This window comes from Euleptes europaea, chromosome 3 (genome assembly GCF_029931775.1).
Source record: "Euleptes europaea isolate rEulEur1 chromosome 3, rEulEur1.hap1, whole genome shotgun sequence".
NCBI lineage: Eukaryota > Metazoa > Chordata > Lepidosauria > Squamata > Sphaerodactylidae > Euleptes > Euleptes europaea.
Window position 1 is genome coordinate 108,682,525 of NC_079314.1, and position 12,226 is coordinate 108,694,750.

The 12,226-nt window shown below is 45.0% G+C and overlaps 1 protein-coding gene across 1 annotated transcript in view; it reads left to right on the forward strand.

The window, feature by feature from the left end:
• PTPRO (protein tyrosine phosphatase receptor type O) overlaps window positions 1-12,226 on the forward strand; it is a 117,984-nt gene that overhangs the window by 75,400 nt on the left and 30,358 nt on the right. Inside the window, exons 15-17 of the mRNA XM_056846600.1 lie at window positions 4,867-4,999; window positions 7,191-7,311; window positions 9,970-10,038. Coding sequence (XP_056702578.1) covers window positions 4,867-4,999; window positions 7,191-7,311; window positions 9,970-10,038 — 323 coding nt within the window. The remainder of the gene's footprint in view (window positions 1-4,866; window positions 5,000-7,190; window positions 7,312-9,969; window positions 10,039-12,226) is intronic.

A 12,226-nucleotide genomic window follows, 5' to 3' on the forward strand; every position in this document is an offset into this window, starting at 1 on the left:
GGATCAAGGTCCATCTTGGACACAGGCACAGAGCTTAGGGTTGCTAGGTCCCTCTTTGCCACCTGTGGGAGGTTTTTGTGGCGGAGCCTAAGGAGGGCGGGGTTTGGGGAGGGGAGGGACTTCAATGCCATAGAGTCCAATTGCCAAAGCGGCCATTTTCTCCAGGTGAACTGATCTCTATCGGCCGGAGATCAGTTGTAATAGCAGGAGATCTCCAGCTGGTACCTGGGGGTTGGCAACCCTAACAGAGCTACAGGGGGTTGTGTTCTGCAAAGGGGGTGGTAGCAAGCAAGTGACCAAGAATGCCGGAAGAGTAAGATGGAGCCAGAATTCAATATTCTCAAGTTGTGATTGTGGAAGCCGTAGGCCTCCTTCTATATTACGTCTTTCTTGATGAAGAGAAAATTTATTTCTCTGATCTGGGTCTGTGGTTAAAAATCAATATTTGCTTGAAATATACGATGAAACCTGCGTGATAGTTTTTCTGACTCAACAGGATCCCAGGCAGAATAAGCAGGGAAGTTTTGTTTTTGAGGCTGAGGGTGCTGTTATCGGTTAAGAGCAGCAGGTTTATGATGAAATAACTCAGTTCATCAGAGAATTGTTCAAAAAAAAAAAACAACACTCAGTTTTACTTACTTTGTTACATTGATGTAGTTCAGTTGAACCTTCAGAAACGATGTAACTTTTCTTACACTTTGCAGGCAGATATGATGTCTGAACTGATTGAAACAAACATTCCTAATAGAGAGAGAAAGAGAGAGGCTGACAGACTGATAGAGGTCATTTATGCATGGAAGTTTTACCTGAGGTTCGTTGCTTGCTAGACCCACGCTTTCCTGTGGGGAATCTATGCACCAGCAGTCTCCAAGCTCAAATCAAGTCCCTGCCCCTTTAAATGCTGCTTTGTAATTGGCTTACTTTGTAGGGTTTACTGTGAGAGAACCCCTCCCAAACCCAATTGCCAAATAAAAAAGCATTTTAAGAAGAAAAAGCAAAAAAATGGAGCAATCTGAAAGGGGGGGTAGACATGCAAACCTTGTTTTTAAAAAAGCCTTTCTTCTGCTCAGAAAGCGCTCTGAGGAAGCAGGAAGCATTTGAATCCCCACCTCTTCACACGCTGCATTGTAATTGGCTGCATGCTTTCTGTGATAGAAACCAAGCTTGCATGTCCCTCGCTTTGCCTTATGCATGGGGATTTCACCTGGGCTGAGCTCAGGGAAGATGGACGAATTGAGTTAACAAAGGAATGGGAAGTCCCGGGATTTGTGAGGGCTGGCAGCGATGTCATCTCTAATGGATGGAAAACTCATGTATAACTCCAAGGAACAACCAAGACAGACTGGAGGCGGACATGAGTGAAAGTACCCATGCATAAACGACCAGAGAGAGCTTAATCAACCAACCTGATAGAGACAGAATTCGCACTGTCAAGAATTCTCCCAGCATGCAACACCCTCCCTCCAATAGAAACAATGTTCTTATGAAAGGATGTCAAATCCCAACATATGTGATATTCTCAGTTGTGATTGTGGAAGCCATAGGCCTCTTTCTATATTACATCTTTCTTCATAATTGTATCGCTTGTGGTTGCAGCATGGTGTAGTGGTTAGCATATCTGACTAGAAACTGGGAGAGACCCGGCTTCAAAACCACACTCTTCCAAGGAAGCTCGCTGGCTGACCTTGGGCCAATCTCTCACTCTCAGCTTAGTCTACCTCACAGGGTGGTTGTTGTGAGGATAAAATGGAGGCGGGGAGAATAGGGTTTCCAACCTCCAGGTATTAGCTGGAGATCTCCTGCTATTACAACTGCTCTCCAGGCGATAGAAATCAGTTCACCTGGAGAAAATGGCCGCTTTGGCAATTGGACTCTATGGCATTGAAGTCCCTCCCCTCCCCAAACCCCGCCCTCCTCAGGCTCCACCCCAAAAACCTCCTGCCAGTGGCAAAGTGGGACCTGGCAACCCTAGGGGAGAATGATGTTGCAGGGTATAAACAGCAATATGAATTATGCTAACTAGAAGGAGGTCATTCTTTAAACCAATATGTATGCTGGCTCTTGATGCAAACTGGAAGCAAAAGACAGCTCTGAATTTCTGTTTCTTGTAATATGGATGAGAAGCAGAGATGGGGAGCAGGCGTGATAATGTGGGCTTTGGGGCAGAATGCCCTTCCCACTGATAAATCAGGGGGTCTAATTTTAATCTGCAATTACAGCTTTCATTTATTGGCCGAATCAATTAAAGCTTTCAGCCATAATTGGAATTCAGCTTCTGGAACATTTTTTTCTTTCTTTGCCTTCCAGCCACCGCTGAGAAAGCCATAAATGAAAAACTGGAAATGAAATACGTTTCCTGGGTGTCAGAATCATTCAATTGGCAAGGGCAGGTAGACTATCTAGCCTCATTGCCTTCCCTCATGCTGGGTGCTATGTAATTCAAGCATCCATTTTAAAAATCCAAATAATTGTGTGTGTATATATGTGTGTAATAGGGTTGCCAGGTCTGGGCTGTGAAATACCTGGAGATTTTGGGGATGGAGGGTGGGGTTTGGGGAGGGACCTCACCATACAGCCACCTTCCAAAGTAGCCATTTTCTCCAGGGGAACTGAGCTTTGTGGTCTGGAGACCAGTTGTAATTGGAGACCAGTAGGGTTGCCAACCTCTAGGTACTAGCTGGAGATCTCCCGCTATTACAACTGATCTCCAGCCAATAAAGATCAGATCACCTGGAGAAAATGTTCCAGAAGCTGATTTTAACATATTCACTGGTTGGCCCCTTGTGCTCATGCTTTGGAGGGAAAGAGTGACATAATTTCCTCTTTTACACTGAGAGCCAGCGTGGTGTAGTGGTTAAGAGCAGTGGTTTGGAGCAGTGGACTCTGATCTGGAGAACCGGGTTTGATTCCCCACTCCTCCACATGAGCGGCGGAGCTAATCTGGAGAACTGGATTTGTTTCCCCACTCCTACATATGAAGCCAGCTGGGTGACATTGGGCCAGTCACAGCTCTTTTAGAGCTCTCTCAGCCCCACCTACCTCACAGGGTGTCTGTTGTAGGGAGGGGAAGCTGATTGTAAACTGGTTTGAGTCTCCCTTAAGTGGTAGAGAAAGTCAACATATAAAAACCAACTCTTCTTCCTCCTCCTCTGCTCTGTCTTAATTTGGGACAATCTCTCTTGACTTGGGCATGTGCACTTTTGTTTATACTATGACAAGTCACATTGTGTTGTTTTTTGTTGTTTTAACATTTTCCTCAGTACAAACAAACAAACATATAAACATACACATCACATTCTCACATTATAATGGAACTTACTCTATATAGCTTCTATTGCAGTATACCTTCTTTGAATGTTATAATTCCATATTCAGTGATGCATTTCTTACTTACATTTTAACATTCAATTATTATTATCGGTTAACAACTATATGCTCAAGAAATACTTTCCATTTTTCATAAAAATCAGAGGTTGATCTACTATTCACTAGAGACGTTAACTTAGCCGCAGTTGCATATTCTGCTACTTTATTTGTCGATTCAGTTACATCTGGGTAATCTTCTGCTTTCCATTTTCATGATGTATTTTTGGCACATTGTCTGGCAAAATATTAACAATATACTTTTAAAATCTAGGAGAAATTTTATTTTCAATATTCTTTGCATTTAATCATGTATCATTTCCCAATATTTTCTTCCTTTTTTTTTGCAAGAACACCACATGATAGAATGTTGTGTTTATGCTTTGACATTTATTTGCCTTTATTTGACATTATTCATCTTTGCATTGTTGTGCGGCTTCTTCCAGCCCATGCGGGCAGTAGGCGTAGTGCCTTCGCTCTCTGTGCACATGCGCCAGCCCCAGGCCCTGCCAAAAGACTGCAGAAATGATGGCAATATTAAGGCTTGTGACTCAGCTCGATTGGAAATAAAAACAATTACCATGGGCAGTGAAAAATGATAAAATACGAATAGGTTATCTTTGAATTTCATGACCCCATCAGTTCTAATGGGGTCATAAGACCCCTGAGAGCCAGTGTGATGTAGTGGTTGAAAGCGGTGGTTTGGAGCAGAGGACTCTGATCTGGAGAACCGGGTTTGATTACCCACTCCTCCACATGAAGCCAGCTGGATAGGGTTGCCAACTGCCAGGTAGTAGCAGATCTCCTGCTAATTCAACTGATCTCCAGCCGATAGAGATCAGATCACCCGGAGAAAAATGGCCACTTTGGCAACTGAACTCAATGGCATTGAAGTCCCTCCCCTTCCCAAACCCTGCCCTCCTCAGGCTCCGCCCCAAAAATCTCCCACCGGTGGCAAAGAGGGACCTGGCAACCCTACAGCTGGGTGACCTTGGGCCAGTCACAGCTCTGTTAGACCTCTCTCAGCCCCACCTACCTCACAGGGTGTCTGTTGGAGAGGAAGGGAAGGAGATTGTAAGCTGGTTTAAATCAAAAGAGTTTCCGTCTAGACATCAGGAAGAATTTTCTAACAGTTGGAGGGGTTCCACAGTAGAAGAGGCTTCCTCAGGAGGTGGTGGGCTCTCCTTCCCTGGAGGTTTTTAAGCAGAGGCTAGATGGCCATCTGTCAGCAATGCTGATTCTGTGACAGATCATGAGAGGGAGGGCATGGAGGGCATCTTCTGGGCATGGAGTAGGGGTCCCTGGGGCTTGGGGGGGGAGGGAGTTTGGTATTTCCTGCATTGAGCAGGGGGTTGAACTAGATGACCCTGGTGGTCCGTTCCAACTCTATGATTTTATGTTTCTATGAGTCTTCCTTAACTGGTGGAGAAAGTCAGCATATAAAAACTGACTCTTCTTCTTCTAACTGTGAGATGTTCATTGATTTCCCCCTGATATGTTTAGGAACCTGTGACCGTTTCTTCACATGTTGTGACCATCTCCAGCCTTTCGCCGGCCACGTCTTACAACTGCAGCGTTACCAGCTTCAGCCACAACAGCCCCAGCGTCCCCACCTTCATTGCTGTCTCCACCATGGGTAAGCTGAATTTTAGTCCTTTGTTTGCCCCTCTGGGAATTCTGTGTTTACTTATTGGGAACCCTCCCAAGTGCTTGTGCACTGTGGGGCATTTCCAATGACGGAAGAGCGCTTCTGTCCTTGGAGGAAAGGCGGGGCTATTTCTTCTTCCGTGTAGGGTTGCCAGGTCCCTCTTCGCCACCAGCGGGATGTTTTTGGGGTAGAGCCTGAGGAGGGCAGGGTTTGGGGAGGGGAGGGACTTCAATGCCATAGAGTTCAATTATCAAAGCGGCCATTTTCTCCAGGGGAACTTATTTCTATCGCCTGGAGATCAGTTGTAATAGTGGGAGATCTCCAGCTAGCACCTGGAGGTTAGCAACCCTATTCCTGCACCAAACCCCTAAATTTCCCCTTTTGTTGCTTGTGAGGATCTCCTGACTCCAGGAACAAAATCTGTGGGAGTTCACTGGGATGCAACAGGAGGAGAGGGGCCGTGGCTCAGTGGTAGAGCATCTGCTTGGCATGCAGAAGGTCTCAGGTTCAATCCCTGGCATCTCCAGTTAAAGGGACTAGGCAAAATGTGAAAGCCTTCTCTGCCTGAGACCCTGGAGAGCCGCTGCCAGTCTGAGTTGACAATACTGACTTTGATGGACCAAGGCTCTGATTCAGTATAATTCAGCTTCATGTGTTCATGTGAGAAGGTGGAAAATTCCCACTCTAGCCATGATCTGTTTGCAGATTTCATACAGTACAAATAGGGATGCCAGCCTCCAGGTGGGACCTGGGGATCCCCCCAAAATTACAGCTCATCTCTAGACTACAGAGATCAGGTTCCCTGGAGAAATTGGATGCTTTGGAGGATGGACTCTGTGGCACTGTACCCCGCTGAGGTCCCTCTCCTCTTCAGCTCCATTTCCAAAACCTCCCAACCTGAATCTAGCAACCCTACCCCACATGACCTTAGTTTAGGTTGGGACTGCACATGGACTGGAGAGAAGGGATTATTTTCATACTTCCCTACAGTTTCACTTATCAAAACTGACCACCACCCCAGCCCAGAAAAAGTTCTGTTTCTTCCCAAAATAACAGTTTCTGTTTCTTTTCCTTCGTTCTTTCTTATCCTTCAGATCTGAATGTTAGACTAACAAAGACTACAGTCAACAATAGCCATGCAGATTAACTTTGGATTTCACACATTAACAGATCACTTCAGGATACAATGGTTCCATATTAACATACCACACCCTCATTAGCACATTATCTTGATACTTACAGGACAATGGTTAGCACATTACCTTTGTTACTTTTTGCAGGACAATGATTCAGCTCAAACCCAACCCCTTTCTGACTATATATTACTCTTCCTACACACTTGACACTGAGAGACACTGTCCTTCAGTGTTACTCCTCTGAAGATGCCGGCCACAGCTGCTGGCGAAACGTCAGGAAAGAAAATACCAAGACCACGGTTACACAGCCTGGATAACCTACGAGAACCAGTGAACTCTGACCGTGAAAGCCTTCGACAATATTAGCTCCGTTTCTTGGCAATTATTCAGCAGCTTCACCTTAAATGAAATGCTGCCCACTGTTGGACACCCTGCAAAAGTTTTGATCTTTGCATCAGTTCCTCGTTGAAAAGGCAACTTTCCGTGTAGAAAAATAGCAACACAAAAATTTAGCTAAGGCTTAGTCTCACATAAAGGTTCTTGGATCAAATCAGCAAGAATGTACAGCATTGGTGTGGAGCTTCTGGATTTGTGGTGGTGGAAGGTTTAGGGGTCAGGAATGTGGAGACGTAGCCCATATTTTCTGCCAATCACTTTGCAAGTACCAGGCCCCTTTTGCTTTCACTGTTTATGTTTCGGAGTGGTTTTATGCCTTTTCCAGCTGAAGAAGAATGTGGTTGGTTCCACATTCTCATATCCGCATGTGCGTTTCCTTGATCTCTGATTGGGTTTGGTTTGCCAATGTGAGTACTCCGCTTTTTGAAAGTGGGAGTATGTTATCCACATTTTATATGTTTCCTTTGGAAATGTCATTTTACATGGAAGACACATATGCTGCAGGTAATGTGAAGCTACCCTCAGATGATCTATCATTAGCAGAAATTAGTCCACTTGGAGGTAGCCCTTCACATTTTCTGGTCTCTTCGTAGTAGCTCTGGTGTCTTGTGCTTTCATTAAATCGGATCCTTTGTTTGCGCCTGCAGTGACAGAGATGAATCCCAACGTGGTGGTGATCTCTGTTCTAGCCATCCTGAGCATCCTTCTGATTGGGCTGCTGCTTGTAACTCTTGTAGTCCTTCGGAGAAAACATCTACAAATGGCCAGGTAGGTCAGCCTGTCTTCTAATGCCAATGATGATGGAGCAATTGAATGCAAAGATGGAGGCCATGTTCCATGGAGGCCAAGGTATCTGCCAAAGGAATATGGTTATACCCTGGTCAGTTTTAAACTAACAATTGTTGCTATCCTCTTCTTAAATTTTATCTTAGGCAATGGGTGATTGATTTGTTTCTATATATTTAAGTGTAAGGATGTGTGGGTCCAAGATCAAATCAAGCCTGAACTGTCCCTAGAAGCTAAAATGACTAAACTGACGCTATCGTACTTTGGTCACATTGTGAGAATACAAGAGCCACTGGAAAACACAATAAGGCTAGGAAAAGGTGAAGGCGGCAGGAAAAGAGGAAGACCCAACATGAGATGGATAGACTCTATAAAGAAAGCCATGGCCCTCAGTTTGCAAGACCTGATCAAGGCTGTTAACGATTGGGCGTTTTGGAAGACATTGGTTCATAGGGTTGCCATGAGTCGAAAGTGACTTGACAGCACTTAACACACACATAACAAGGATGTGTGCAAAAGAAGATGAAGAAGAACTGTTGGTTTTTATATGCCGACTTTCTCTACCATTTAAGGAAGAATCAAACTGGCTTACAATCACCTTCCCTTCCCCTCCCCACAACAGACACCCTGTGAGGTGGGTGGGACTGAGAGAGCTCTATCAGAGCTGTGACTAGCCCAAGGTCACCCAGCTGGCTTCGTGTGTAGGAGTGGGGAAACCAGCCCGGTTCACCAGATTAGCATCCGCCGCTCATGTGGAGGAGTGGGGAATCAAACCCGGCTCTCCAGATTAGAGTCCACCGCTCTTAACCACTATACCACACTGGCATGTTGGAAGACCCAACATGAGAAGGATTGACTCAATAAAGGAAGCCACAGCCCTCAGTCTGCAAGGCCTGAGCAAGGCTGTTAACTGTCCAACATTTTGGAGGACATTGATTCACAGGGTCGCCATGAGTCAGAAGTGACTTGACGGCACTTAACACACATAACAAGGATGTGTACAAAAGAACAGTGCTTAGGAAACTATGAGCTAGGGTGATGTAGTGGTTAGAAGGCCAGACTGTGATCTGGAAGACCCTTGAATCCCCACCTTGCCATGGAAGCTCACTGTCTCTCTCGCTCTCTCCCTAACCCACCTTACTATTGTAAGGATAAAATGGAGGAGCAGAGAATGATGTGGTAAGATGCTGTGGGTCCCCATTGGGGAAAATAAGGGGATATAAATGCCTAAATAAATTAAAACATAGGGAGCCAGCATGGTGTAGTGGTTAAGAGCAGTGGTTTGGAGTTGTGGAGTCTGATCTGGAGAACCGGGTTTGATTCCCCACTCCTTCACGTGAGCGGCGGAGGCTAATCTGGTGAACTGGATTTGTTTCCCCACTCCTCCACACGAAGCCAGCTGGATGACCTTGAGCTAGTCACAGCTCTCTTAGAGTTTCTCTTAGAGTTCTCTCAGTCCCACCTACCTCACAGGGTGTCTGTTATGGGGAGGGGAAAGGAAGGTGATTGTAAGCCAGTTTGAGTCTCCCTTAAGTGGTAGAGAAAGTCGACATATAAAAACCAACTCTTCGTCTTATACTACTCCCCCGCCGGGTTTGGTAACAATTTTCTTTGTATCACTGTCTCCTTTCCTTGTGGTGGTATCCTATGGAGCAACCCAAACCCTGTTTGTAGGGTTGCCAGCTCTGGGTTGGGAATTGCCTGGAGATTTTTGGGGGTGGATCCCTAGGAGGGTGGGGTTTGGAGAGGGGAGGGACTTTGATGCCATAGAGTCCAATGGTCAAAGTGGCCACTTTCTCCAGGGGAACTGATCTCTGTTGGCTGGAGATCAGTTGTAATAGTGGGGGATCTTCAACCACCACCTGGACGTTGGCAACCCTACCCGTTTGGGAAGCTAAATCAGATGGCTATTTTTTTGTAAATGTTGATCTACACAATGAACCGCTACATAAATGAAAGGTTTTCAGGATTGTGACCCGTTATTCCCTTTCAATTGCAACTATAATTTTCTTGCTCCTTTCAAGGTTAGGAAACTATGTAATTTCATTTCAAAGCATCACTTAAGGGGGATAGAGAGAAGTGCTAATTGGTTCCCCTGCAGACACGGCATTTTATTAACCAGGATGTATTTGATGTACATTACAAATTGTAGGTGAAATGTGCACACTTGGAGTAGTAGATTGGATTATGCATGCTTTGCTCTTCTTATACCTACAGCTGTGAAAATCCAAGTGATGCCTCCACTCTTCTCCATTTTATTACCAAACAATACATATGGCACCTTTTGTGATTTTCCTTGCTGGGGCAAATGCATAAGCTATAGAAGGACAGAGGAACATGGAGCTTAACCTCAATTTGCCTCTGCTCACTGCTCCCACCAAAAGCCGCAAAACACATCGTAAAAGCCTCCTGAATTTAAGTATAGTCTTTGTCTAGGGTTTGTCTCAGCCGATAGCTCCTCTAGCTAGCTAGGGGCCCGGTATGTATGGACTCAGCACATCCCTTGCTGGATCAAGATGTTGATCTCCAGATCAGAAATGGTCCGATATCTCTTTCTCAAGCTCCAGGGGACTGCTGTTAAGTTTATGCCATTGCGGCTTGATATCTGCCAGTAATAACCTTGTGGCCTTCCTAAAACAGGGAATGTGGAGCTGGTACCTTTGTCAATTTTGCTTCATTGGAGAGAGATGGAAAGCTCCCCTACAACTGGTAAGCATTTGACCCCCTAAAACCCTATTACTTCTGTTCTGTCTCTCTGACTGTCTGTCTATCATCTATCTATCATCTGTCTGTCCATCTATCTATGTATCTGTCTGTCTATCTATCTATCATCTATCAATCATCTATCTGTCTATCATCTGTCTGTCTATCATCTATCTGTCTGTCTGGCTATCTATCTATTATCTGTCTGTCTATCATCTATCTGTCTATCTATCTATCTATCTATCTATCTATCTATCTATCTATCTATCTGTCTGTTCTTTCTCCCTTCCTCCCTCCCTTCCTTCCTATGTGTAAATCTTTTTGATTGCACTCTAACCAGTGAATGTCAGGAAGAGGGTATTGGAATTTCAGCTGCTGCAGTTAGACTTAATTTGTTTATATGGCTTAAAATGATTTCAGTGGGAATCCCTACATTAACCAGAGGGAGGGCGAGAATTCAAGGGGCCAAGAAGAGTTCAGTGTCATTCTAAAATTTGTTGCTGTACCCCACAAAGCCTGGTTGTCCATAAAAATAACGTAGTCGCCGAGGCCTGTTGGGTTGCATCTGGAAGGAAGTCAAAGTAGAGGGAGAGAAATTTCCAGTGAATCAACCTAGTTCAGATTTCCTTGCAAAAAAAGTAATCTTCTAATTCAAATTCTTTTACAAAGCCTACCGTTAAAAGGTATTGTTATTGGGGGGCCCCTAAAATTCAGCTGCCACCCCCGTGTGTTCATAGGGTTGCCAACCTCCAGGTGGTGGCTGGAGATGTTCTACTAGTACAGCTGACCTCCAGGTGACAGAGATCAGTTCCCCTGGAGAAAATGGCCGCTTTGGCAATTGGACTCAATGGCATTGAAATCCCTCCCCTCTCCAAACCCCGCCCTCCTCAGGCTCCTCTCCCAGAATCTCCAGGTATTTCCCAACCTGGACCTGGCAACCCTATGTCTCCAAAAGCTGACTTCAGTGGGTCAAAGGAAGCTGCAAACTTTTGGGATGGACTTGACTGTAAATCAGATGGGTAGGAAATGATTCCCCCCCACACACACACACACAGAAGTGGCCAGACCTTTGATTTACACAGCGGGAGGTTTGACTAAAAACTATTGCGCAAGGAACCAAACTGGAAAAGTTAGTCTTTAAGATCATTGCTCTGAAAGGTGCCAATGGGAAGTTGTTTTTGAAAATACTCTTCATGTCAGATTGGATATCCGAACTTTGAACATTTCGCACTTTTTAAAAATAGCCCCGTTTGTGCCAAAGTTTTGCTTAGACCCTAATTCTTTCTTTTCCAGTGAACTGTCTTAGAAATCACTCTTTTCTTCAATGGCCCATCTGTCCTTTCGAAGCACTGACTTGATTAGTTAGTAGCTCAAGGTCACACCTTTTATTGCTGTTTCGAGTGAGAAATTGTAACGCATGATAGATGGCTGTCCCCGCCAGAGGAGACAGATGCTGTGTGATTCCTCTCCCTGGACACATTTTATAAGTATCCTAAAGCAATGAAGAGCTGGAAGTTTGATCTATAAACCCATTAGTAGTTCCGCAGAGATATATTTACACTCTGCAATGAGGGAAGGCTTTATGGATCGCCCATTAATGAGCCAAACAGGCCAGCTGGTTGTTAATTTCTTTCACGCTGCAGGGCAAAAAAGCCAGGGTTATTGAAGGGGTGGGGGTTGTTTAACTTGCAATGTGATGTTTGCAAGCCCCCCCAAAAAAGTTCTTTCTTACTTAAATAATACTACTCCTTTCACCTATAGGTCTTGAGAAGTGCCCCATAAACCAGGCTGAAAAATTGTCTGAGAATCATTTTGTACTCACTGTAACATATGATTTATTTATTTTTAAATAATAGCCAAAGTAACCTCTGAATCCACCCCAGCCAAAAGTCTCCCCAGTTTTTCTCCGGCGTATGCATCTACCATCCTACCAAAAAAGTTCTGGTTTGGGTGCCATAGGCTAGGGTTGCCAGGCCCCTCTTCCCTACTGGTGGGAGCTTTTTGGGGTGGAGCGTGAGGAGGATGGGGTTTGGGGAGGGACTTAATGCCATGGAGTCAAATTGCCAAAGCAGCCATTTTCTCCAGGGGAGCTGCTCTCCATCAGCTGGAGATCAGTTGTAATAGCAGGAGATCTCCAGCTAGTACCTGGAAGTTGGCAACCCTATCAATAATTCCACAGTACTGGGGTAGACAA